The sequence below is a fragment of the Amphibalanus amphitrite genome, unplaced genomic scaffold (genome assembly GCF_019059575.1).
Source record: "Amphibalanus amphitrite isolate SeventyFive unplaced genomic scaffold, NRLGWU_Aamphi_draft 000109F_arrow, whole genome shotgun sequence".
Taxonomy (NCBI): Eukaryota; Metazoa; Arthropoda; class Thecostraca; order Balanomorpha; family Balanidae; genus Amphibalanus; species Amphibalanus amphitrite.
Window position 1 is genome coordinate 1069029 of NW_024881604.1, and position 27603 is coordinate 1096631.

The 27603-nt window shown below is 52.4% G+C and overlaps 1 protein-coding gene across 3 annotated transcripts; it reads left to right on the forward strand.

Annotated features, from left to right (window-relative positions):
- The first annotated feature begins 11690 nt into the window (after positions 1-11690).
- On the forward strand, positions 11691-16448 carry LOC122380916. Of its 3 annotated transcripts, none has more exons than XM_043364529.1 (2): positions 11691-11965; positions 13785-16448. In XM_043364529.1, the coding sequence occupies exon 2, from the start codon at positions 14075-14077 to the stop codon at positions 15824-15826; it is 1752 nt and encodes a 583-aa protein (XP_043220464.1). In that variant the 5' UTR covers positions 11691-11965; positions 13785-14074; the 3' UTR covers positions 15827-16448. The 3 variants fall into 3 exon arrangements, with proteins under 3 accessions (XP_043220464.1, XP_043220466.1, XP_043220465.1); XM_043364531.1 differs by lacking the exon at positions 11691-11965 and adding an exon at positions 12028-12047; XM_043364530.1 differs by lacking the exon at positions 11691-11965 and adding an exon at positions 12055-12241.
- Positions 16449-27603: the final 11155 nt, after the last annotated feature.

Below are 27603 nucleotides of genomic sequence, written 5' to 3' on the forward strand. Positions count from 1 at the left end.
ATGACCGCTCGGCCGTGGGCCGGTGTTACGACTGCCACGTTATATTATTGGCAGCTACCAAGGCCCGTCTCCCGCCCCAGCCCCGCACTCAGCGGCGGTCGACACCTGTGTCCCAGACCGTGTGCACAGTTCACATATACTGTGTTGTTCTGGCGGTACGACTTGCGCCGTCTTAATTTGAATTTGACCGTTCGGCCTTTAGCCCTTTAGCCTATCACGGCCTTCTAGCCGGTATTACTGTTTCTGACGCACATCCCTCCTATCCAGCGTGGAAAGGTTGCTAGGGACATTTTGGGTCCCTTGGCTGCTAGCCTTGCGCTGGTCGGTGCAGTTCCTTGCTGCGTCGATAATGGGACTTATCACCGGTTCTCGGCGTTGTCCCGAGGGGCAGCGGTTTACTGGCTAGTATATTTGCCCCTAAGGCCGGCTGCCGACGTTACGGTCTGACGGCATGTGTCGTTTTGTCCGGTGTTACGCCCAGCCATTCCGGACGTCCGTTCCGATGGCCTTTATTATTATTTTTTCTTTTGCCCGTCGATCACCCCTGGCATGGGCCCCATCTTTGTTCTTTTCCATCAACATCGGCGAATATTTGCGCGAAAACGTTTTTTTCCATCCTTTTCTGGGCCCTCCTTAGCTAATTGCTCAGCATTCTAGCCCTACTTTTGCACAGTTCGGTCCAGGCGTTTACCTGATAAGTCCTCGGGTTTTCCTTTCAGTCCCATGCTACTGGTCATTGGAGACAGCTACGCCCACTGGGCGTCGTCCCGCTGCCAGCTGCGCGAGGGCGCCCAAGCGGCCGGCCGTCGTGGCGCTCGCATCGCCGACGATGAATTCCGGAGATGGGCAATTCGTGTTGCCCATCACGTGCGCCCACAGGACGCTCTCCTCATCATTGGGGGCAATGATATGGCGCACGAACATTTTAGCCCTCGGCTGCTCGACCAGCATTACGAGGAGCTCGTGCTGGGCCTCCTCGCCGCCGGTGTGGGGTTTGTCCACAGCTTACCCATCCCGCCGCGCTCTGCGTCCCGGCCCGGCAGCGTACCGGCGCCGGTGTATCGGCGCCGTCGGCGGCTCACTAACCAAGTCCTGCGGAGGCTCTTCTGCCGACCGGTGGCAGCTCCCTGTGTCGCAATGTGCGAGTTCCCGATGGGTGACGGTTTCCTGGGCAGGGACGGCGTCCACCGGTCTGAGGACGGCTGGCGGCGCCTCCAAACCCTGATCAGCCATATCGCTGCCATCTCTGCTTGAGATGACCTACTCACGTCCCTAGGCCAATGTTTTCGGCCATAGGCACCATAAGCGCGACAGCCGTTCTTGTGTTTCACATGCAGGTCGCATTTTTGTTACATGTTTTCGCAGCTATCAGCGCACAGCGCATCATCTAATATGAGGGACATCTCAATGTAGAGGCGAGTTATGCAACGCATCGTTTGCTCGCCTTCTTTAGCACGACTGTGTTTCGAATAAATCTGCCGTGCCTACTTATGTCTTCTTCTTTCCATGTGCCGATCATGCCGAGTACGAGACTGCGGACCCGCGCCGGGCCCGCCCCGGCGGAAGCGGACGACCCTGGACGGCAGCGACGACTCGTCTCGCAGCCGGCGCGCCGAGGCAGTCTGCTCCGCCAGGCAGCCAGCAGCAGCCGCGCGGCGCCGAGCAGCGGCCCCAGCACCCGAGGCCGCCCTCGCGCCGCCAGCACCCCGGCCCACCGCCCAGCTGCTACACCACCGGCTGCGCGACGACTTTCCGGTCGCCGTGCTTCCTCGCGGGCAGCTCGCAGCAGCCCAGGAGTCTCCACCCGCGGATACGACTATCCAGATGTCCACACATCGTCCAACGGCGGTGGTAGCGCTTGCGCGACTGCCGCTCCAGACGGCGCCGGCGCAGCCCCGGCCGCCGTACCGCCCGACGCCGGCCAGCTGCAGCAGCTCGTGCAAGAGCTGGTGCAGGAGGCCCTGATACGGACTGGTTCCGAAGCTATTTGTACGGCCATACCCAGCAAGTCCGCGTGAGCTCTATTGGGGGACGGCATCAGCTATCTAGGACTAGGGAGAATACCATCGGTGTGTTCCAGGGCGGTGCACTTAGCTGTATCATGTACATGCTGTTTGCGAATGATTTGAGCCTTGGACTGCCGAGTGACGTCACTACTGTACAATATGCCGACGATACGCAGCTATTAGTATCCGGCAGCAAGCGTGACATCCAGAGAATCATCAGCAGCATGGAACACGCACTCAGCTATGTGTACAACTGGTTCTGTCACAACGGGATGAAGTTGAACACCAAGAAGACACAGATGGTTGTGCTGGAACACCCGCGATGCTCCGTACGCTGCCGCCTGTTGTTGTCCGCTTCTGTGGCAATGTTATAGCCGTCTCGAGAGAGGTTAAAAACCTCGGTGTGTTCATTGATCGCCACCTCAGCTTTGAGACACATGTGACATACATCACAAGAAAGTGTACAGGCATATTGATAGGGTTATCTCATGCGCGCCATGTCATGCCAAAACAGACGCTGAAGGTGATTGTTGAGGCACTCGTCCTGTCCGTGGTTCGATACTGCCTATCCGTCTACGGCTCATGCGGAGTCACCCAGCGCGACCGTGTACAGAAGATTGTCAACTTCTGTGCCCGTGTAGTGACAGGGAAACGCCGTTTCGACCATATTAGCGGTGAGATACAGCGGCTCCGTTGGCTCAAGGTAGAGCAGCTGATCGACTACCACACCGTGTGTGCGCTGGCGAGTGTCATCGTGACCCAGCAGCCTGAGTACCTATGTGGAACTATTGGACCGAGATCGAGCCAAAGGCACACCTACAGAACGAGACAAGCCGATTTATTCAGCCGCCCCAACATACGCACTGAATCCGGTAGGCGGAGAATGTGTTACCGTGGCGTGACACTGCTCAACGGTATAGGGGCAGATCCCTGTGAGCCCGGGTTCCGTAGAGCTGTCAGAGCGGTCGTCGGATCTGTCGATCCTCAGTGATGATCGGAGTGAGTTTGTAAACTGCGGGAGACGGTCGTCCCAGTTTACAGTCATCCGATCGTGGTGATCGGGAAGCGTGTTCCTTTCCGAGCACTCGTCAGCCACCAGGGCTCTTCATGTTGCCCTTCGCTTCCTCGTCTTCCGTCTTCCTCCAAAGCCTTGTGCCGATGAGTAGAAGAGTGTGTCTTTACAAAATTTCATATTTCACTATTGTACATAAAACACGGACGTTAGACAAAACGTTGAACTGCGCGCATGCGCCTAACGCTTCTGGCCAGACGGTCTGGCCAGCACCGTGCTACATGCGCAGTGTGTTTGCGCGGATATGTACACAAGCGGTGGCACACCGACACGGCGACACCTGCGCAGCAGGTGTGCGCGGCTGTAGGAAACTCCTACAAGTTGATGTATGAGTGGTATGCGTGTGGAACGTGAATGTGGCCTAAATTCGTCCTTTTTGTACTTGTAACTGACGTGAAAGAGTGAAAAGCCATGGTGAGTGGACTTCTTTTGAATAAATCTGAATCTGAATCTGAATCTGCCATCCACCAGCGCGGCCTGCCCGGAGACAAGCGCCGCCGGCGGACCGGCGACACACGCACTCCCGGGCGCCCATGATGCTCTGGCCCCAGGTATGGCAACTAATTACCCACTCAATACCTATGCTGTCTCTGCACTCATGCGTCAAAAAATTTTGGAGCACAAATACGTAGAGCTTGGGCACCTACTGGAGCCCAACGAGCACATCAGCGACGGTCCCAGTACGACTTTCCAACTGGTCGATGGTACGCTGCGCTCTAACCCCCGCCCCCCACGCGCCATCGGCTCGTTCGGTACATGGAGTGCCGCCTTTATCAAATTTGCGGCGATATACACCGAGGCATATCCTTCCGAGGCTGTCGGCCTCCTTAAACACATGTATCTGGTCAGCCAGCTAAATGCGCCTGGTTTAGGTTTTGCCTGGAGGGACTTCGATCAGACCTTTCGTAAAGCGCGGGAGATCGATCCGATCAACCATCGCTGGGGCGAAACGACTGAGTCGTCGCCGATGTGGCTCCAATCCGTAGCCCATGGGGTCGGAGGAGCGGCCAGGGGTTCTTCACTCCCGGCGCGAAGCCCCTCTCAGGGCAACTTTCGACCCTGTTATGCCTTTCCCTCCAGCGGTGCCCCACGCGAGCAGGCCCTTCTCGAGCCACCCACGAGCGTAAAGCCACCGCCACAAAGCAGGAGTAGCTTGGGCGCTCCGACGCCACCTTCACTCGCCCAGTCATCGGTGCCCCCGCACGTTCTCGGCCAACTTCTCGTAGGCTATGACGCCGAATTAAGCCATTATTTGATTTCTGGATTTACGAACGGGTTCAAACTCGGCTGCGATGACTTGCTTCCGGGTCCAATGCATAGCAATCTGCCGTCTTGCGAGTTGGCCCCACACGTCATCGACAGCTACATCGTGTCAGAGATGCGCGCCGGGAGGCTGGCAGGTCCGTTTTCACCTGCTGATCACGCGGTCACCAGGATCTCCCCTATCGGTCTAGTCCCCAAAAAGTCCGGTTCATACAGAGTCATACATCACTTGTCGTTCCCGGCAGGAGATTCGGTGAACGATCACATTCCGAAACATTTCACCGCAGTTCAGTACGGTTCACTGGATGACACTATTGGTAACGTATCGGAGCTCGCGACGATCGTGCCCCGGCGGTCTCAGCAGCCCCCACCGCCTCGAGGCCTAAAGCTGCCGACGGTCAGCGCCACAGCCCTCAAGACACTGGCCGACCGCAACAAGGTGGCCTCAGTAGAGGCGGTGGTGTTCCCGCACGCGCCATCGGACGGACCGCGGGGCGCTGCGCCGACGCGATACCCGCCGCTGAGCCCGGCGGCCTACATGCGGGGTGTCACCACCATCGCCGCATATAGAACGTACTTCTTTCCAGCCGCGGCGGTGCAATGGGCAACATACCTACTCTGGATCCAGAGCCGGGGTGAGAGCCTGCCCACAAGCGCGCTGCGCGACCTGGATGAGCGAGCCCGCACACACATGGCCACATACGGGGACGACTACCATGACGCGGCGTCCTTAAAGGTAGTGTGCCAGCTTTCCTGGACCGTATGGAGTTAATGGCCCAGATAAGGAGAACCGGATTTTTAGAACTTATCCATACCTTCAAAACTCATGGAAACGTCTTAAATTCTTCAAATTTTGAGTACCCCAGTGCGAAATTCGCCCCGACGGGTTGTCGGTCGTACCCCAACCACATTTCACACCACTATGAACAATAAATGCACACACTGAAATCGCTATTACCGATATGCTCATCCAATCAAGTTTCGATAAACCCGTTCATCATCATCTCCTGCGGTTTCGAACACGCCTGTTAGGTGGTGCGGTAGACCGCGCCCAAAGCCAGGGCCCCGGTAACGTGAGGTAGCCGAGTCGGGGCAGCGTGCGCTGACCCAAGCCGGGGCCGCGCGTCCTCCCGGTGTCATGTGATAGCCCGGGGGGATGCGGTAGACCGCGCCCAAAGCTGCGGCCCCGGCTTGGGTCAGCGCACGCTGCCACGACTCGGCTACCTCACGTTACCGGGGCCCTGGCTTTGGGCGCGACTTCTGCTCATACTTTGTGGTGCGGTGGTGGTGCGTCGGGCCGCGCGCTCTGACTTCGGCCAAGAAAAATGCGTCAGCTGATCATTGTCATTTCTGCCACTTGCGTGTGGTGAAATGGGGTCATAACTTAAGAGACGGCTTTTTCATATCAATTATTTTACATAAAATCATATTTCAAACCATAAATAATGTTCGACAGCCAAATAAAAGAAACAGTACCAATACAGGCTTACAGTTTAAGGCTCGACATTGTGTTATCTACGATTAGACAGCTGATAACTCATTCCCGTACGTCGTAACTCTATAATGACCTTTGCTTATTGTCACATGTGCGCCGCATTCACGATTGTTGCCGACGCCTGTTTGCAGCTCAGCCCACTACAGTTGTTATACATATCGAAAAACCGATAAACTTTTAGGCGAAAAAGGCACTATTCCAGGCCCATTTTTGATTTTTTTTTTGCGATATTAGGTAAAAACAGAAGCTTCTTATCCTAGGAAAAATAAAATGGGAAATCTTTCAAAGGTGGCACACTACCTTTAACGGAGAGCACGGGATTGGCCGGCGGCCTCCCGCCACCCGCCGCCCCAACGGCCGCCGCCAGCAGCCGTTACGCCGGACCCGCCGCACAGCGCCCAGGGGGCGCCCCAAACGAACTGTGCCTCCGCTACAACGGAGCCGGCTGCTACAGCGGGGGCACGTGCAAGCGCCAGCACGCCTGCACCATCTGCCGCGGCCCGCACCCAGCCCGACAGTGCCTGATGGCGGCCCCGGGCCAGCCAGGGTCCATCCCCCATCGGCCCGCGCTGACCGGGCCGAGACAGCAGAGGTCTCGCTGGCACTAAACCCAGACGCGGTAAGCTCCGACATCGCCGCCGTCGGCCCAATTGACTCGTCTCCCCCACCCCCCACCACACCCATCGATGTCTCCGCGCTGCGGCACCTCGCCAACCCGGCTGTTCCCTCCATTTTGTTGCACCCGGTACTCGACCGCCTTGAGCATGGCGCCGACATCGGCTACACCGGTCCCCCCGTCTCCACTTCCCGCCCCAATAACGCATCGGCCCGCGCCAACCCCACTGCCGTAACCGCCGCCCTAGAAGCAGAACTCGCCAGGGGACACACCATGGGCCCCTTCCCAACGCCACCTATGACTCCTTTCCGTTGCAACCCTCTCGGAGCCCGAGTGAAACCTGATGGCACCGTGCGTTTGATTCTCGACTTATCCCAGCCGGAGGGCCTGAGTGTCAACGCCCACATCGACAAAGATGCCTTCACCGTGCAGTACACATCGATGGATGAAGCCATCCAGCACATCTACGCACAAGGGCCCCGTGGTGCCCTGCTCGCAAAAGCCGACCTCAAACACGCCTTCCGCCTGATCCCGGTCCTCCCATCTCAGCGCTGGCTGCTTGGGTTTCAATGGAATTCAACATTCTTCTATGACGTCCGCCTCCCTTTCGGCTTACGGTCAGCCTGCGCAATTTTCAACGACTTGGCTGATATCCTAGCTATCACAGCCCGCTTCCACGCCGCTCACCCGCACATTCACCACTATCTCGATGATTTTTTCTTCATCGAACCAGCCGACTCAGCTGACTGCGAGCGAGCCTACGACGTCTTCCTGACCATCTGCGAACAGTGCAAAGTCCCTCTGTCCGAACAGAAGTGCTGCGCTCCGTCAACAAAGATGGAACTCCTCGGCTGCGTCCTCAACACAGCCAACATGACCATCTCCCTGCCGCAAGCCAAACTGCAGGCGCTGATCACGCTCCTCCGAGAGATCCGAGCCTCCCGCACTGTCCGTCAGAGGCGCCTGCTGAGTCTAGTGGGAAAACTGGTGCACGCAACAAAATGTATTCCAGCCGGACGCAGTTTCTTTCGTAGGTTATTAAACACCGCTCACTCTGTCCACCGCCCACATCACTGGGTGACGATCAGGCGAGACACCAGACTCGATCTGGACTGGTGGCTCGAAATGCTCCCGGGCTGGAACGGCACCGCCCCCCTCATCCATCCCACCTGGACACCCGCGGCCGACCTGCACCTGTACACTGACGCATCCACCGTGGGCTTCGGAGGGTTCTGCGGGGCGGCATGGTTCTCCGCGCCCTGGCTGGAAGCCACCGCAGAGTGGGCGGACTCCATCTCCTGGCTCGAGATGATCCCCATTCTCGCGGCCTGCCTGCTCTGGGGTTCCCATTGGTCCGGTCTCCGCATCTCCATGCACTGTGACAACTCCGGTGTCGTCGGCGCGTGGGAGAAGGGATGGTCTAAAGACCCGCGTCTCATGTCCCTCATACGACAGGCACTGTTCGCCGCTGCGCGACACTCTTTCGCCCTGCGCGTCACGCACATCAATGGGTCGGAGAACGCCGCGGCTGATGCCCTCTCCCGGTTCCAGGTCGCGAGGTTCCACCGCCTCCATCCCGCGGCGGAGACGTCCGCCACGCCGCTCCCGAGGCCGCTCACGGCCTTCCTGGCAGCGCTGGCGACAGAGTGTACCGCGGCCTCCGCCTGGCGGATCTAGACGCGGCGGCTCGACGGCTGATTCGGGCTGGATTAGCGCCGGCTACCAGGAAATCTACCGTCGCGCCATCGCGAAATTTCGCCAGTTCTGTCAGGCGCATGCGATTCACCCACTTCCTGCCGAGGAGAGCACCACTCTGCGCTATGTGACACACCTCTGCCTGCGCGGCGCGTCCAAAGCCACAGTGACGGCCCACCTCGCTGGCATACGACACTGGCACGTGGCCAATAACCTGCCATGGTTGGGGCTGTCAGCACGCGTCCGCCTGGCCCTCCGAGCAGTAGCCAAGAAGCCCCGTCTGCCGTCTGCCAAGAAACGGCTCCCGATGTCTCTTTCTCTTCTCACTTCACTCCGTCGCAGACTCCGACGCGGCGCCCTCCCCACTCAAGACCGCCTGGCCGCGTGGGCAGCTGTGACAATGGGGTTCTTCGGAGCCAACCAGCCAACCAGCAACAGAGTTCGTTCGCTACCGGACCTCTTCGCCAGCGCCCGGACTGATGCCAACCAGCAACATCGACCGGTGTAAGGCAGCCTTCCTGGAGACGCCAGACGAATCCGGTCATCGACAGTCTGACCTGCCGACTGTGCAGCCGCACGGTACTCAGTCCAGCGGCCCGCCGGCCGCTGGACTGAGTTTAAAAATTTGACGTCATTAATTTTAAACAGCTTTCGCTATAACTTGGCCAAAAAGGAGGTATCGGTTTAAAATTTGGTATGTAGCTAGAAGAGCGCAGGGCTCAAGGCTTGAAATTTGGTTCAATTTTGTTTGAATGTTTCAGCTGAACTTTTTTAATTTTCGAACATTTGCCAGGTCTTTGCTGTATGCCTGGTCCTTTTAAATAGTAGATAAAACATTATATTTTAAAATGGTTTCAGCATTCAGTAGTCAACATTCAGTAGTCCCCCGCACCGCCTGGTCCTTTTAAATAGTAGATAAAACATTATTACGGAGCGAGAGAAGCGAGCGGAGTCTTACGTAGAATAACGGAAATTTCTGAGTATGAGCGGCCGGCCGGACGCTTTTGCGAGGCTTATATCTCAGCAACCACTTGACCGATTTACACGCGGTAATTTTTGTAGGGTAGCTTCATTCCTTCTACCAAGTATTGGACTATTCCCGATGCATGTGGGTGACCCCTTATGCACGTGCCACGTGCAAAACGAAGAGGTGTCAGTTTTGTAATTGTTGCAATATCTCGGTAACTACTTGGCCGATTGCGCTGAAAGTTGGCATGTAGGTAGGCACCCACTAGGCACTGTATATCCATGTGCCAGAGTTGGGGTGCTGCTGCACGTGCGCACGTGCAGGGGTCGTTTCCAGATCTCGAGAACGGCTGGACCGATGGCGCTCAAATTTGGTACACGGTTAGGGACCAGTTAGTAGGGTGCCGTGCACAAGTCAGTTGGGACCCATTTTGCACGTGCGCACGTGCAGGGTGCCGCTTCCAGATCTCGAGAACGGCTGGGCCGATTGTGCTCAAATTTGGCACATCGCTAGAGACCGGTTAGTAGGGTGCCTTGCACAAGTCAGTTGGAGGTACCCCCTCGAAATTTCGCACGTGCAAGGCTCTCCCTCTCGCTCGCTCCGTTACTCGCCCCAAAAGGCGTTATACTGGTATTTTAAAATGGTTTCAGCATTCAGTAGTCAACATAAAAACAAACATTTCAGAAATGGTAACAGGATCAAGTGAATAAAATTGACTTACTTATTGCTAAAAGTGTTTAAACAGGTATAAATAACCATAACATGACATTTGTATTTCTTCTTGTTTCAGGGTTTCTGGGAGCAAGCTCCGTCTATTGAGCTGCACAGATGTGGCCCAGAAGTGGGGAAAGACACAGGCTGCTGCTGTCTGTCCACCAGTACCTGTGGAAGATCTGTGCTATGTTGGCAGGCTTGTGCACGAAGAACAACCTGTGCGCACCCAAGGGCATCTGGAAGCACTGCTTGCAGCAGCACCTGCATCTGCGCTGGCTGTTCATCGCAGAAGAGCGGCGGCTGGAAAGAAACCAGCTGTTGTGCCTGCTCCTACACCATCGCCTGTCGAATGTGTCGATCCTGCCAGCAGAAAAGCTGTAGAGCAGGCAAGTGTCTTGTGTGGTGGACAGCGTAGGGCTGAAGGCTCTGATCAGGAGTTCTTCGTCAGATATGCAAAGAAAACGATGCAGAAGTGTGTGGAAATATGCGCTGTTACTGCTACGCAGAAACAGCGCACTTCGGTGGAGACGTGCGGGTCCTGGGCTGTGACGGAACGGCCGTGAACACATGCACCACCGGCGTCGTCTGTCGGCTGTTTGAGGTGGTCACAGGCTCCCCTGTGCACTGGTTCATTTGTCAGCTACACGCCAACGAGCTGAACCTGAGGCACGTGCTGCTGTCCCTGGACGGGACCACATCAGGCTCGCGGTCCTTTACAGGACCAATCGGCACGCAGTGCGCCGCTGATGTGTGGGAGCGCCAGATCGTGGATTTCGTAGCCGTTCCCGGGTACGTGGAAGAGATCTCGGACGCCGTGGTGCACCAGCTCAGCGACGATCAGAAGCAGCTCTACCACTTGGCTCGCGCTGTCCAGACTGGGTCCATCACGGACCAGATAGCCAGCAGAACAATAGGAGCGCTGAGCCTGGTGACCAGGTGAGCTACACATCGCACAATGCACGCATTCTTTTAATGACAGAAAGTTGGCCAACTTTAAATTATCCTTTAATCTAATAAGCGATCTATTAATTAAAGTAATTGACCTTAAATCTACCTTCCAATAAGTAGTTCTATTTAAGTAATACAATTGATAATCCTGTCATGAATAATGATAAATGACTGGTTATCCGGCCCGGAGGACCAAGAAATGTCGCCGCGATGTCCTCTGGTTTTATTCACATACGCTCGCGACACTGATGTGTTTGAGTAGGGCCGACCAGAATAGATAGCCAGGCTTTAACAGGATGGCGAGGAAATCACCAGTCACTACGCCATTCAGTCCCTTGATGGCAAGGCAACTGAATACAGGCAGATCCCTAGGATACTCCGGTGCCTTGCTGGCAAGGTGCGCCGGAGCTGACGGATCGCTCCCCTTGTATGAGGAGTCCCGCACCCCGCGTCTCGAGGGCGAGACACGGGAAACGAGTTGAAGCCAAGGCGCTCGGTGGCGAGTCACCTTGGCAGCCTTCCTTACACACCCCGGAAAGGGCAGTAGATGAGAATAAGCTCCAGGTAAAGGAATCAAGGAATATACTGATATTGTCCACAGACAGCTGACTTGCACCTCGATTCAGCCCCCACTCTTTCACTTCGTCACTCGCTCACTCGCTCGGCGCAGACACGGCCCCGCGGGCACCACGTGGCCCGGGCGTCTCCCGGGACCACGTTTGCGTCGTCATGCAGCGGCTGGTGCCTACATTCCCCCCATAGCGCCCAGACTGCGGCCAGCGGCGCGGGGTCCGCCGGTAATAACGGAACGTCCGAGGCCGACCGGCCCGTTCCGTTATTGGAGAGTGCTAGTGGTGAAATTACATTTTTTTTTCTTAAAAAAGGCTTTGTTAATAGAAAATAAGATTAAAATATTTGCTTAGAAAATTTTAAAAATACAAATAACAATTATGTTAATACATATTGTACATTTCTTATTTAATATTTTATTATTTTGCTCCTCTATAAACGCAACCCGGCGTGCGCCATTCCGGATTCCCGTTGGTGTTAGAGGCATTTATCTGATCGTCGTTGTGATATTGCGCTTATTCAGGCTATTATACAGTATCGTAGCTACCTGAACTACGGTTCTTCGAGTCTGAAATGGGAAAAAGTCGGGCGAAGCACAGTCTGCGAGTTCTCCATATCGGTAAGAACTTATCTTGAATGTGCGCCATGTTTGTGCCATCTTGATGACTGTGGTCAATTCATGTGGATTTGTATGTGAATTGGTAAATTAATCCTAGTTTTTTTGTATCATCTTAGCTTTGTTGAAAATATAGCACAGTAAAATTTAGATCATACCTGGCAAATGCTGCAAATTTAAAGCAAATTAATCCATAGTTTGCCTCAGCAGTTTCGTAGTTTCTGTAACGCATGTGTCACCAATAGCTGAATGTGGACTAGTATGCTTAAATGATTATTTGTAAGTGTATATAGCCTCACCTTACCTAACCAAGCTGAATCTCACTTTAACAAACCTAACCTAAGCTGCAACCAGGGCATATTTTATTTTTCAATCTACTTACCTACTGCGTCCCATTTTGGGACGCAGGCCTAAGATTTTGAGACGTAGGCCCTGTTGATTTTAGCCCACCACGTCTCAAAGATATAACTGTTTTAAACATAAACAAAAAGTTAATGTTTTGCAACATTGCAAGTTCACTAAATAGTGGCCTTTTGACCATCACAAGGTCCCTCCGAACAGCAGCAGGGTGCTGATTGCCAATATGGTCCTCATTTGTGGCACATATAACCAGGGTTGTGCTCGGCTCAAATTTTTCGGGCTGACTCGACTCTGACTCATTGATAACCTAGGTGACTCAACTCTGACTTGACTCACCACTGAAATTTTATTGGTTGCCTCAAATCTGACTCAACTCAAATTCCAAATTTCCCAGCCTGACTCAACTCTTACTCAACTCATTTGAGTCAGAATGAGTCGGATTTGAGTCAAATATGACTCATGACTCATCACATTTTGCCTAATTTCGCCAAAAGTTGTTGACCGGGAGGGGGTGGGGGTGCGGTCGAATGTGGCTGGAGGTTTGTTCTCTCCATATAAAGCTTCAGATAAAGTTGAAATATTAGCGTTTTCTCTTCGGCAGAATCAGTGACTCTAAAGAGTATCCAGTTGACTCAACTCTGACTCTAATGACCATCAGCGTGACTCGACTCTGACTCGACTCAAATCAGTGTCCCAAAATTTATTTTGGTCCTGGGTGTCAGAGTGGAAAATTCAACCTCCAAAATGATGAAGAGAGTGCAAAATTCAGGTGTGAAAAACCCGACATTAACATGCTTACTCATGAATTGTACATGCGTCAAGAATTGTAGGTATGTTTCTCGGCAGGTGAGCGTGGGACAAACTTAGATATTTAATGTGAATTGGGAGTGATAATCCTGCTAATTAATTTATATTAAAAGTAACGTTTCAGGGCTGTTTTAGGAGTGGAAAATTGGCTCCAAATGTTTCGCATCGGAGGGGAAAATTGCGGCCGTTTTGGGTGTCAGTTCTCACCCAGATCGGCAAATTTTGGGACACTGACTCAAAGCCTTGATTTTTACGGCTGACTCAACTCGACTCGACTCATTTGAGTCAGAGTCGAGTCAAATTTGACTCATGACTCATGAGTCGAGCACAACCCTGCATACAACAATCAACATGTTGCGTGGTGCAGCATTTTTTTTCCAGATCGGGTAAACTGCTGCCTGAATTCCATGAATACTCTCCCACATACATATAGTAAATTTGTAATACTACAATATCTATTTACCAAATATTGAACACCCTGGACACTTTCCTGCTCAAAATTGTGTGAATGCTCGTCCAAGTTTTACAGAATTGCCATAGTTTCTACCATAGCCCAGTTATCATTTTCATTCTTCCTTGGTGTTTGGTATAGTTGGTCGGCTTTTTGTGATAATCGAACAACAACTTGTTCTTGACGCAAATTTATTTTCCGCAGGTGGTGAGCACCTGACGATTCTCCGGAGGCTGGCTGCCCGCGCTGCAAAGACCACAAAGAGGGACCACTTCACAGTACAGCAAGTGTGCACTGCTCCGCAAGTCGCCCTGTTCAAGGAGCACAAAGCTGTGTTTGAAGGCCTGATAAAGGACTCGTGCACGGTAAAAGACGGTAACCTCGTCGTGTTTGCGGAGTCAGTGACTCTGAGTGTGCGGAAGAAGCCTAGCGTGGACTTGTACACGGTGACGGCAAAAATCCACGTGCGCCGTGACCTAAACATTTAGCTCAAGATGTTCCAGCTTGGTGTGCCGCTGGGTGAGGTCGTTGAGTTTTTGAACGTTGGTAGACGCCGACATGTTGTGATAGAAGAGGCATCGATTGAGCAGTTTTTAAAAGAAAAGGTAGCAGCATCTCTTCCAGCATCAGCAAAGGTAGACATCCAGAATGTGAAATCCATCTGTCAGTATCTTAGGAGGCTGACAAAACGTGCTACTGCGGGATCAAAACAAGTCGAGCAGCTGCAAGCAAAAGTGGCAAAGGCGCCTCCCATCAAGGTTCAGTACTTTGTTGGTGATGAATCGATCAAGGCGTTTGTGGACTGCCTGCAAATGAACATTCGCCGCCTGGAAAGCAGCCAATCCAAGAAGAAGTCCAAGAAGAAGAGTAAGCCGCCAAAAGCGCCAGGAAAAAGCCCACGGAACATCCGGAGGATGAAGAGCATGGTGCTGAAAGAGTTGAAGGAAAAGACAGGACAGGAGCATGTTCTGGTGTCTAAGGAGTCTCCAAGGAAGACCGTCACCAGGCTTGATCAGGCGGGAGTCAGCCTCAGAAAGTACCGCCAACTGAAGCTGTCCAACCAACCATCCGAGAAAAAGCTGACAACGGCCAGGAACACTCTAAATGAGCATGCCACCGACGTGGGCATGCTCCTGAAGAATCTCCTGTCGAAATGTCGGTGCGACGGGCCTGCCCGTGTGAAGGTGTCAGTGGACGGACATAACCCGTCGCGCAACATTAGCGCAGTGACATTCTCGCTGTCCCTGGTGTGCGAGAGGGATACACAAAGCTCCAAGTACATCGTGCCTGTTATCAGTCTCCCCGGTGCAGAGACCTACGAGCTGGTGAGAGACTCGAGCGCCTGGGAGCAAATTGAGCGTGAGCTCAATGCAGTGATTGATGTAGGGGGTCGCCACGTGAATGTGGAGTACTATCTGTGCGCGGACTTGAAGTCCATTCTGCTGTACCTAGGGTACAAGAGTGCTAATGGTAGAGACGTGTGCATTTATTGCAGCTGCAATAAGGGCAGGTGGGGTGCGTGCTGTGCGGACGGGAAGTGCCAGGCGATGTTCCGTCAGGCACCAGATGGTTCGATCGCGTTGCCTGCACTGCGACCCAGTGACCCGGGTTACAAGCAGCCGCCGCTTGTGGACATTACGAGATATAAGTTTGTGATCATTGACATTTTGCACTTGTACTTACGTGTAACTGATCAGCTGTTCGTGCGCTGCTGTAACTTTATGGATAAGCGACAGATCGGTGAATTCCTAGCCGTGTGTCAGCACCATAAGTTAAGCGCGTTCCATCTTCGCGATGAGAACGGAAAGCTGAGATTTTCAAATCTGGATAAGTCCAAGAGAGAGAAGATGATGGAAGCCGTCTTCCTGAAAGAGGCAGTGCTGCGCACGCTGATGCCACCGTCTAGGGCAGATCGGGTGATTGCTGTCGTGGAGAAGTTCCAGCAGGTGTGGAAGCTCATCAACTCCGACGCACCCAACCTCGAGCAGCTGCAAGCATCGGTAGTGGCCTTCACAAAGCAGTTTCGGAAGTCGTTTGCCTCAGACGAGCTTCCAAACTATGTGCACATGATGTGCCATATACCACTGCTGATCGAACATTTTGGATCGCTACGAGCGTTCCAGCAGCAGCGAGTGGAGGCGCTGAACCACGCCATAAACGTCAGGGTGAGGAGCGTCACCAGGCCGGGTGCCATCCAGATGCAGCAAGCCGTTCAGGCGGTGAACAGATCATTGTGGTATGTGTGAGTGTGTGGAATGATGCGGAGAAAACGGTGCTGACTGATGTGAACTGATGTTTCGGCCTAGGTGAAAACGCCAGTGATTTAACTGTGTGTATTGTAATGTGTGCTGCGTTCATCAAGAGCGCTGATGTTTCGTGGTTTGTATTGTAATGTATGTAAATAACTGTATCTAGTAGTACGTCGGTCCTTTAGTATGCAAGGCGTGCAGTGCTGCTGAGGAGATGAGATTGATCGTGAACCGGTGTTCGATTTTAGGTGAAGACCCGCATGTTTTTACCTTCGTGTTGTACTGTAGTTTAATAACTGTATTAACCCTTGCCTGGAATGATATGCGATTTCATAAGGCACGCGTAATGTACGAAATATGTGCACGCCCATTTGCCGTATATTGTTTGGTTGCTCGATTTGTCTTTTGTCTACGCATCAACATCGTTGTCAAGAGCGTTCTGGAGGGCGCTCGCGATGCTAAGTTGAAGTTCTACGATTCATGATGTGACTAGCAACCGCTTGTTTAGTTTTCTCATATTTGTATCTGCTCTGTTTGCAAGTAAACTGCACCTGCAATGCATGTAAGCAAACTGTGTGTTCCTACCTGGTTTGTAAATATACTATTGAGGTTCCCAATACTCGCTGATTTCCTTGTGCGTGGGGAGGGGGAGAGGACGTGAGTGCTTGGAGCGGTATCTGACATTGTGATGTTCATGACACTGGATGACATGACACTGGATTGAGTTGGTCAATTTATTTAGCGTGAAATACTAGCGGTCTTAACACATCAACGACGGGGAGATTTGTTCGAATCGATCCAAATTCTTAGATTTAGTCGAATTTTAAATTTGAAGGACATTGCAAGACCTTGCACATGATGCAATCGTACAAACTGAAACTAAATAATTGCAAAATATGTATTAATAACTAGTACGGCGACTCCCAATTAGTGGAAATCCAGTTTTGAGCGATATTGCAAAATTTTGCAATGTTGCAAGCAATTGAGCATCCAACTATTGCAAAGCACCCTGAGGATGTTGCCATTGGACTCAGCCAGCATCCTCGAATTGGACTGAGGAACTACAGAAACGTCGAAAAACGTCATTTTTCATAACCAATGCAATTGCAAGTGCAATAACGCCGAACTCCCGTGCATCAATGCGACACCTGGTGCACAGTACACATCGCCGTTACATATACACACAGCTCGGTCTCTTAGAAGCGTATGACTCCTTATGAAAGGAATTCAGCAGCAGCTAGAGTGGAAACCTGCAACTTTGAACGTTGACCTAACCATGACCTGACCTGACCCCTCGTGACCTTATGAGAGAAAGTTGATATGGCATAGATGCTCCTCGTTTAGACCCTTCGATTGCTGCCTCGTGCGTCGCGCTATGACCACCCGTTCTCGAGATAATAACAGCAGAAGCGGTTGACGCCGTTAGCGGTCATTACACGTTACGGCGGAAATTAGATGGCCCTACCTAGATTTGAACCCACGCCATTGCGCCACATTTCACTGGAACTTCTCTTTGCCTTTTGCCAAAGTACCGCACCTATTTTTTGTCGTAGGTCGTCCAAATACATACCAATCGAAAGAGAATTTAATAGGCTTTCAATGAAGCGTGAAGGTGAGGGTATGTGGCCATGAACGTTCGACGCAGGGACAGTCAAACCCGAGCTTGGCTAGAAAATGATGCTGATCGAAGGTTAAACCGAGGCTGAAATTTTTCTTTGAGCCCCCGGTACCGCAGTTAAATATCATTTAAATTTGTTTTCAATGGCTGATTCATGTAGAGCTTGAACAGACGATTATTTTGAGCGTGAAGGTGGCTGTGCAGATGGTCACTGCAATGTCACTGCAGTGTCTTTTATGTAAATTTAGCACAATTTCCCTATGGCAAAGGGGTGAACTGAGGTACCACATTTAGGTCCGTGGCCGCAATCTGGGCGCTACGCCGCACCGTGTGGCCCCACTGGGCAACACTAACAATCAGTCACCGGCAAGCTGCATGGCGATCCCAACATTATTCGCTCACACACTTTTCCCAATCATGCTGTTCCTGGGTAACAGATAAAACACAAGGATGAATGAAGAAACATTTTGTTAAACACAACGACCTTTATCGGCACCGTAGCGTGTCCCTGGTGTCATGCCACTCGTATGAACCAATGAAACGGCCTCGCAGCCACGTGACCGAACACGCCCCAGGGGGTTACGTGACTGGAGTGATAATGTCACGGCAGGCGCGGGCGCAGCGGCGCGGGCCAGCCACAGCTCAGGAACGGCACTATGAGCGCATACTCTGTCCCCGCGGGCGAAGAGGAGCCGCCGGCTCCACCTTTCGAGAGCAGCGCTCGGGAGGATGACGCTGGTAGAGCAAGGTGGATACCTGAGCTGCTTCTTGGCGCCCCGATGTCCGCACCAGCGGATGCCGTTAGAAGCGCGAGGCGCCGCCTCCAGCGGCTACATCATCCCGACCGGCCGACCGGAAACGCTGAAGCGTCCCGGCTCATCAATGCCGCAGCCGATATTCTTCTCGAGCACCGTGCTGCCTATGAAGAGTGGCTGTGCAGCAAAGGGGTAGCGCTGCAGCTCGTCCGGGACCGGGCCTCCGTTGTCGCGCCATCTCCACTATTCTCCCTGGCCGACGAGCAGACGAGGGCCACTTTGGCGAAGCTGCTGGATAAGTGCGGCGATCGTGAGACCCGGATGACGCACCAACAGCAAGTTTACTCTCAGACCATCAGAGACCTTCAGAGGGCCACTTTGTAACGAAGCTAAATCAACACCCCTGTCCTATCAATTAGCCTCCTTGCCGATCGCCCAGCTTTACTTCCTAATATGGCAATCCTTTCCTGATTGGCCCCGGGATATGACGTACATGTGTGACGTGTAACTGTAACATTGTGTGCCGGCCGAGCCGTGGCCGGGCCGGAGCGGGCAGAGCCCCCGGACATTCGACTGTTGGGCCTTGTCACTTGCGGCCACACTTTGACTAACCTCCTTTGGCTAAAGTCAATAAAAGCCGAAAGGAACGTCTTCTTTTATAACAACACAACGCAAGAATCCAGGTTTTATTTTTACTATTACGAGCGCAGAGGTTACAAATTGGCTAGTGAACAGTCAGATGACATCCCAGAAAGTCAAAAAGCGCGATTGTCACATGTGTCCGAAGGTCAACGTAAAAAGATACAAGACTTCTTGGCCCAAAATGAGGATTTGTTTGCAAAAAGTGATTTAGATTTAGGTTGTACTGATTTAGTGAAAGCAACAATTGAAACTGGTGATCATCCACCAATTAAACAGCGACCTTATCGGTTGCCTTTTAGTCAGAGAAAACTTTTAGAAGAGCATATACAGAAAAATGCAGGCTGGCATCATTTCCCCTAGTCGTAGTCCCTGGTCTAGTCCGATTGTGATTGTAGATAAGAAGGATGGACAAAAACGGTTTTGTGTTGATTTGCGTGCTTTGAACAAGATCGTTGTCAAAAATAGTTACCCTCTTCCGCGCATTGACGACATTTTGGCTTCGCTTGAAGGTGCGAAATATTTCACTTCTTTGTATCTCCACAGTGGGTACTGGCAGATAGCCATGGATCCCGATGTCTGACGTTCAGCCCCTCTGTCCGCCCCGACTTCTCATCCCCTGACATACATCCTACCCCCGACTCGACTCACGACGACTCTGCACCGGACCAAACGACCGACACCAGCCCTGGAGGACACGACAAACACCTGACTTGGCTCCCCATCGGTCAACGCCCATGAGATACTGCCGCTCGTCTTCTTTGTCTCGGCAGGAACAAGAGACCAGCCTATCGAACCGAGATATGAAACCGGGCCCCGGAGGCCGCCAGACACCACAGAGGCTGACTGGCGCCGAGGTCGCAGCCGGTCATAGCGACAAAGGCTGGATGACCTGCCAGGCTGCCGCCGGTCAACGGGTACCCCAGGTGACACCACACAAGCGCGGCGCCATCAGCTGACGCTGCTGCTGTCGGGCGACAGACCTGACGTCGGCGACACAACGAAGCCGCCCGGACTCGGTGCTCTGCTGACCAATGGTAACGTCGTTCCGCCCGGCACTGGGTACACACTCGATGCCCTGTGTCCCGGGTCTCGTGGTGCGCGGTGAGCACCAGAGCCGCCCACGGGACCCCACAGCCGGCGGAACGTCCTACATCAGCACCGTGTCCCCGACACCTGTTCACCTGGACCCCATCGCCCCGGTGCCCCGGTACAGTATCAGTGAACTTTTTAATGGTTCGATAGAGACTGAAAGTATGAACATTGAGCAATAGTGTGAGTGACAGAGACAGAAATGGGTGAGTGAGTCACATGAACTGCAACCAGAAGTGAACTTTGAACTGAACTGGTGGACTCTTTGAACAGTAACTACGTCTTCAACTACGAGACTTAAATATCATCGACTGTCTTTTCTGTTCTTATATATCGCTAGTGTTGTGTTATATTGTGTTATGTTGTGTTGTACTGTGATGTGTTGTGGTATGCGTGTGGTGTTGTATTATATGTTGTTGTGTTGTGAATGATATGACTAACTTGTGTTGTACGTCATATCCTTTCCCATAAAGTAATTGAAGTTGAAATTATGATTTATTTGAATCAAATTTCAAAAGGACCTCGCAGTTGTGATGTAACGAAGCTAAATCAACCCCCCTGTCCTATCAATTGGCCTCCTTGTCGATCGCCCAGCTTTACTTCCTAATATGGCAATCCTTTCCTGATTGGCCCCGGGATATGACGTACATGTGTGACGTGTAACATTGTGTGCCGGCCGAGCCGTGGCCGGGCCGGAGCGGGCAGAGCCCCCGGACATTCGACTGTTGGGCTTTGTCACTTGCGGCCACACTTTGACTAACCTCCTTTGGCTAAAGTCAATAAAAGCCGAAAGGAACGTCTTCTTTTATAACAACACAACGCGAGAATCCAGGCTTTACTTTTACTATCACGAGCGCAGAGGTTACACACTTCCCATGCCGAGAGACGACTGAGGCGCGCCAACGAGGCCGCCCGGGATAGCCGGCGTCAGCTTGCTGAAGCTACGCTCCAGCTAGGCCAACAGCAGGAGGCCAACGACGCCCTTCAAGCCCAGCTCGCGGTCGTCCAAGGCCAGCTGGAAGAGCAGACGGCAGTGGCGCTGGCTGGACAGCTGGCCGAGCTGAGGGCGTCCGAACACGCCGCTGCCGTACGTACCGCCCGCGCCGAAGCAGCCGCGGAGGCCGCCGCCCGCGCCGAAGCAGCCGCGGAGGCCGTCACCGCCCGCAGCGAAGCAGCAGAGATGGTCGCCGCCGCCCGCGCCGAGGCAGCCGCGGAGGCCGCCACCGTCCGCAGCGAAGGTGCGGGCGGTGGTAATCCGGATCACGGATTTGGTAATCCGGATCACGAGTAGGGGAGAGTGGGGCAAAGCGGCCACCCTAACGCTTCTTACGATGCCGACGCTTGATTGTCAAACTTGGAAAGATTCTTTCTATACCAATGTGATCCCTATTAAGTTGCCTTTTATTTCAACTGCGTTTCATTTCCAAAGGCGTTCACATATGGGAGATATTGAGAAAACTTTAAACCTATGCATATTGGCCACTTTGCCCCATACCCTGGGGCAAAGCGGCCACCGGCGACTTCTCAAGTCCCGATATGAGAAACAGAATAGTTGCCTCATGTGCGACTAGGGTATTTGATGGTGACAAGGTTAAAGCGATGATGGATGTTTACTTTGTCATCTTCCCACCTGTAGGTAAACAAATATAGAATTTTCATGGAAAAACATTTAATTGCATTATTTGGTAACTCAGGCAATCAAAAAGTGGCCAAGATGAATGCATGACGACACATTTGAATATAAATAATGTTTTGTATCCAGATGGATACAACTTATGGCCAATTGGGGGGTGGCCACTTTGCCCCGGCCACTTTGCCCCGCGCATACCGTCCGAGACAAAAATATTCCAGCTCAGCTATTAGTGGGGTAAAAAACATTAAAATTGGTAGAAGACATGTACGATAACCACGCAATGCATGGGCAAGAACGCTTATAAAAACTCCAAACGGTTATGAAATAACATAACATTTAAAAATTGTAAACATAGTTGGTAGCCTGGCAAGAAATGCTTTTCCGTGTTTCACAGAACAATGGCGATGGGCCTGAAACCCCGGTCTGGCTCATTCAAACGACCGCGAAAAGAAGTATAAATGGAAACCATAAATTGGAACTGACGCCATCTGTGGACAGCTAAAACGATGGGTGGCCGCTTTGCCCCGGGTGGCCGCTTTGCCCCACTCTCCCCTAGTCATAGTAACGTGGTCAAAAAATGCGATTTAAGAAGGAACGCTGCGAACTGAGCAGTGACATTAGACACAGCAGTACAATAGAAATGCAAGCGGTCAGGTTTTGTTTTGCAGGTGGTTGACCCTGGCCGCACGCATTCTTCGAGTGTACGTCTCGACAGAGTCTCCATCTTCCGAGCTGAAACAGCTGGTCCAGTTCATCGTGGGCCACTACGTTCCCGTCTGGTTCACCGTGCGCCAGAACAGCAGCTGCGCGTCTGGGGCCAAGAATGCGAACCTGCACCGCAGCGTGGAGCTGCTCCGCCAGATGCCCGCGAACATCCAGGCCGTCGTCCGCCCTGTGCTCCAGAGGAGCTCGCACTGGGCCCACCCGGAGCAGCTTCTGCTCGCCATGACCGCTGACGACAACCGAGAGACGAGGGCGAAGGCGGTCCAGCTCATTCGGGCTGCTCGTCTCCGGGAGACGGAAGATGTCAGACTGTTCCGGTCTCCCGCCGTCAACTTCGAAGCTGAGCGGTACGAGGACCTCATCGACTGGAGCTCAGCAGACGTGACACAACCACCGCTCCTGCGAGATTACAGTGAAGCCGACCTGGATGGAGTTGTCGAAGCGCCAGCCTCTCTGCCGGACTATCCGTGCAAACCCAGGCCGTGGAGAGAACTGTCAAGGTGGTGACGGAGGCGTGCTCTTCGGTGCTGGGCGAAGAATCAAGACACGGTATCATCACAGCCAAACTGCGGCACCGACGGACCATCTCAGCCTTCAACTCCAAAGACGTCCGACTGCTTTCTGCATAGTAGATACTTAAAATGCTACAATCCTGGTGGCTGGTATCGCTTAATGAAGTCAATGTTCATACGATAATTTAACGTCTTCTATTATATCAGTCAGAGTGTATGGATACAGGTCTAGATTTGAAAACGGGTATAACGATAACTAGTAGTAATACTGTGCCTTTGCAGCAAATGTATCGGAGCGGTTCATCATTGCAGTTAGTAATTAGTGGTTTTGTTTTATAAAATAATCCCATATTTATTGCGATAAAACAATAACACCAACTGCATCAATTTTGACCTTCCACTCCGATTTTCCGCAGAATATCATGGGGACGTCTTGAAGACGGTGCTGATACCAGCTGGGAGACCTGTCAGTGGTCACTGACCATCCCATCCTGCTCCACTGCCACTACTGATTTCCCGATCGGACCGGTCGCCGGTCGCCATCTGACCGCTGGTGACCGCTCCTGGTTATCCGGCATTACGCCTGATTACTGATACTGATTAGTGTATCGCATGAACGGACGTGATATGAATCACTCAATAGCATGATGCCAGCCCGCATCACCGACACAGCTAGGACGTCACAGATCTTGTTATCAGAATGTAGTTATTGTTTTTTGCCGACGCCGCCCAGAGCATGCCCTCCGCATTCATGTCTTCACTCGTTGCCAGAGAGTGACGCACGTATGCCATTTTTGCCTGCTATCCCGCTCACCTGCCTTATTTCCTTTGCCAGGTAAGGATCTCGGATCAGTACCCGCGCCATGGTGGCGATCACGTACACCATGCGTCGTATCCGTCAGCTCCAACCTCTCCTTCTCCGAGGCTGGTACTCAGACGGTGGAGCCGGCCTCCCCCGCGCCCACTACTGCAGTCACACCACAGACTGCCGGCGAGGACGAGGCCACAACAGGCCCCGCAGTCTCGCCCCTGGACTTAACCCCCACCAGGCCTGTAAAGGCAACCAGCCGCGTACCAGAAGGCCTCCGCAGAAAGGCTGCTCGTGAGGGGTATGATAGTAACGAATGCAACATCTGCAAGGCGGCATACGCACCAGCTGACGGGCACCTGTGGGTGGGTGCAGCTACCGCAGTGCTCGTGGGCGCCAGACCTGTCGCGAGTTGACGGAAGGCATGTCCAATGCTGAAATGTGCCGGCGTCTCTTCCTTAAGTCGGAGACGAGCGTGGCCATCGCACCCTACGCCAACCTTGTGAGTAGGATCTGGCTCTCTCTTCGCCGGAATCTGTCGTGGAGAGTATGGCTAGTGTCACCAAAGATATATTTGGTGAGCACCGTCAGCTGAGCCATCAGAACGCCGCGACGGAACTGTTCATCCGCTGGAACGGCCCGGCGTGGGCTCGGCTGACGGCCTCATTGACCTTGTGCAGTCACGTCATGACAACATTTTTCTACGCTCGTGCCAACGCAGCATCCAGAGCTCGCTCCGAGGAACAGTAGTTCAACGCCTGCAAAATCAAAAATGTCATCGAGCGCCCGTGTACAAATAAGGTCAGGTGAGATGAGTGACGTGTGTGATGTCACAATGTGCACCGAGTCACAGCATAGGAGCGAAGAAAGATGAAATGTGATGATGCAGCTGAAGACAATGTTGTGTTTAGCTCCTCGCCAACAACCTGGACAACGACGGCTCTTTGCTGTCCGACTTCGAATTTCGAAATGTAGCTCGTAGCACTTATCATATATGCATTCACAGAGCAGCATAGATTCACCGAAACATAGCTAAGTGGTATTTCGAGATCGGACAGCGAATATCTTCGTCGTGGTTTTTGCGAGCGCAACTTTAATGCTAGTCAATCAACAACATGGGAATTGGGAGCATTATTGAATACTTCATTATGGTAATAGCAGCGTTCGCGATATGAAGTGTTCTCGCAAGTGTTTCATGGTCATGGGTACCTATTATGATGTTACGAGATATCCCTACACGCTTAGTGCTTCTTGGTAAAATGTTGCTTTGACATTTAAGGCCGCCCCAGACTTTAAGTCTGCTGCATCATTTATTGTATTCTCGTACACTTGTGTACACTATCGCATTCTGAAGAAGGCCTGTTGGCCGAAATATCAATACAGTAATATTTGGCTATTCAAATAATTTAAATGTCGAGGAGAGGTCAATTTTCATATATTTCTCTCTTTAATATTCATATGTTCCTCGCAAGAGCGCTCCAAAGAATTAGCCGTTTAAGTTTGGTTCCTGCAGTCGCCGTGAGGGTCAAACCATCGCGGATTATGTTGCAGCCCCGAGCAAAGCCTCCGAGGACTGTGGGTTTGAGAACACTCTCGACGACATACTTGAGACCGTATGTACTTGTAGACTTGTAACTTGTGACTTGGTGTGTTTGTGCAACTTGTGTAACTTGTGGCTTGCTTTTTATTGCAACTTTAATTAATTATCGAGGAAAGGACATTTGAAATTCTAACTACCGTTACATTCTTAATTCAGTGAATTCAAGATGCATCGTGATATCGCCCGACCATGGATGAAGGCGTTTTATGTGCACGCGTCGGTTCAACCAGGACTGTATCGAAAACTTTTTCTGCACTATCCGCCAGATGAACGGCGGTAATGACCAGCCGAACCCATCCCAGTTCAGACATGCTTTCCGTAAGAGCAGCATGAACACGATGCTGAAATCCCAAGAGGGGGGAAACTGTGAGCCGGATGCCGACGCCCTCCTGGCGGTTGTTAGCAGTTCGTCTGCCCGATCCGACCGTCCAATGTCCACTATTTCCATTCACTGTCAGCAGGGCGGAGTTAGCGTGCCCGCCAATGCCGCTACGTGGATGGCGTCACCGAAAACGTTTGGCATACATTGCGGGGTACCTCATTCATCAGGAGGTGCACCTCTGTGCCACATGTGACAGTGCTATGGTCTCGGAGAATCGAAAGGTCCGACGCACTCATGAGACTCTGCTGGGACTAAAAGTTACACTGGCGTATCAGTTCGGGACATGGGTAGCCTCAAAGCACCATCAGAGGCCCTACACCGACTGATGGTAGTAGCGTATAATATCACGGAGACGCAAGCGCGAAGCGCGATGCTGAATCGTGGCGTCTGTCGTAAGCTGATGCTCACAGTACAAAAACACTTCATTCTTGTCTCTGCCCTGAAAATAGGCTAGAGAGCATGTTTGCTCGTTTTGTCCGCATGCAGTTGCATCTCGCATGCATGAAAGTAACCGCAGAGAGTGGAAAAGGAGCGAACCGTGCCAACAGAAAGTATGAAGCTGTCATCCAGAGTGATGTAAAGTGGGACAGCTGGTGTGTGTGGGGGGGGGGGAGGAGGGGAAGTAGCGTAGCTGAAAGCCGAAGAGGTGACACATGGTGGGATCGAGTAGTGGATATAGAGCGCCTATTTCACCATCTACATCAGACTTGTGACAGCTCAAGAAAAAATGAGCTCGCTCAGCTCAACTCTGTCTTATCCGCTCCCGCTCAACTCCCGCTCAGTTTAACGCGGCTCAGCTCAGCTCACGTTCCGCTCAAACCGGCTGCGCTCCGCTCACGCTCAGCTCAGCTCAGCTCAGTTTCCGCTCAGCTCAGCTCAGCTCAGTTTCCGCTCAGCTCAGTTCAGTTTCCGCTCAGCTCAGATTCCGCTCAGCTCAGCTCAGCTCAGCTCAGCTCAGTTTCCGCTCAGCTCAGCTCAGCTCAACTCAGTTCCCGTTCAGCTCAGCTCAGTTTCCGCTCAATTCAGCTCAGCTCAGTTTCCGCTCAGAAAAAAATGTACCGACGAAAAAATGCACGGACGAAAAAATGCACGGACGAAAAAATGTACAGACGAAAAAAATGCGAGACGAAAAAAGTCTGACGAAAATCTGCGGACGAAAAATTATCCGACGAAAATCTTCTAGACGAAAAAAAACGTCATGGAATCATCTCAACTAGGCGGTGTTTCACGGCCGAGAGCAGCACGCCCACGCCGCCATCCGCTCTTGGCACCCTGCCAGGAGCTGACGTTAGATTTTGGGGTATTGTTGGAACTTGGAGATAAGAGTTTGTTTATATCTCCATGGAAACCCCATTTGACACGTGTGATAGCAGCGTGCTGTTATCAGTGAAACCTATAAAGGCCGCCGTCCACTGCGACGGAATTCCGTCCGGAGTCCGTCCGGAATGTCGCCGCACGCTGGCCGCATCCGGTCCGGATGCGGTCCGGATGCGGTCCGGATGCGGAGAGCTAATAAATGTTTCCTATCACTTATTACCAAATAGATATTGCAAGTAACCAGCAGCGAATACTCTTGCCATTCTAAGGAAATAGTTTTTACTTACTTCATGATGATCGAGTTCCAATTCTTCGTACAATTCACAATGTTTGCCTCCGATACGGCCCCAAACCACGTCTGTTCCGGACGTTCCGGATGCGTTTTCCGCAGAAAAGTTCAACGCGTCGGACATCACTCTTCCGTCTCCGATAGCAACCGCATCCGAAACGCATGCGGAGAGCTGACGGAAAATCAACAGCTGATTGCCGTTCGGATGCGGTCCGGACGGAGCGCACACGATTTCCGTGCGGACCGGATGCGCCCATAGGGCTCTGTGTTAAATTCGGGGCATTCCACGTCAAGTGGGACAAAAAATGATCATTTTGAACCTCACCTACTCCGATTTTTGCGAAACTTTGTGAAACTACTCATCTATATGTGAAAAGAATGGAGACATAATTTGTCAAGATTGACG

Excerpts from the sequence above, each read along its gene's own strand:
- LOC122380916 (XM_043364529.1), top strand. The coding sequence starts at position 14,075 with ATGTTCCAGCTTGGTGTGCCGCTGGGTGAGGTCGTTGAGTTTTTGAAC.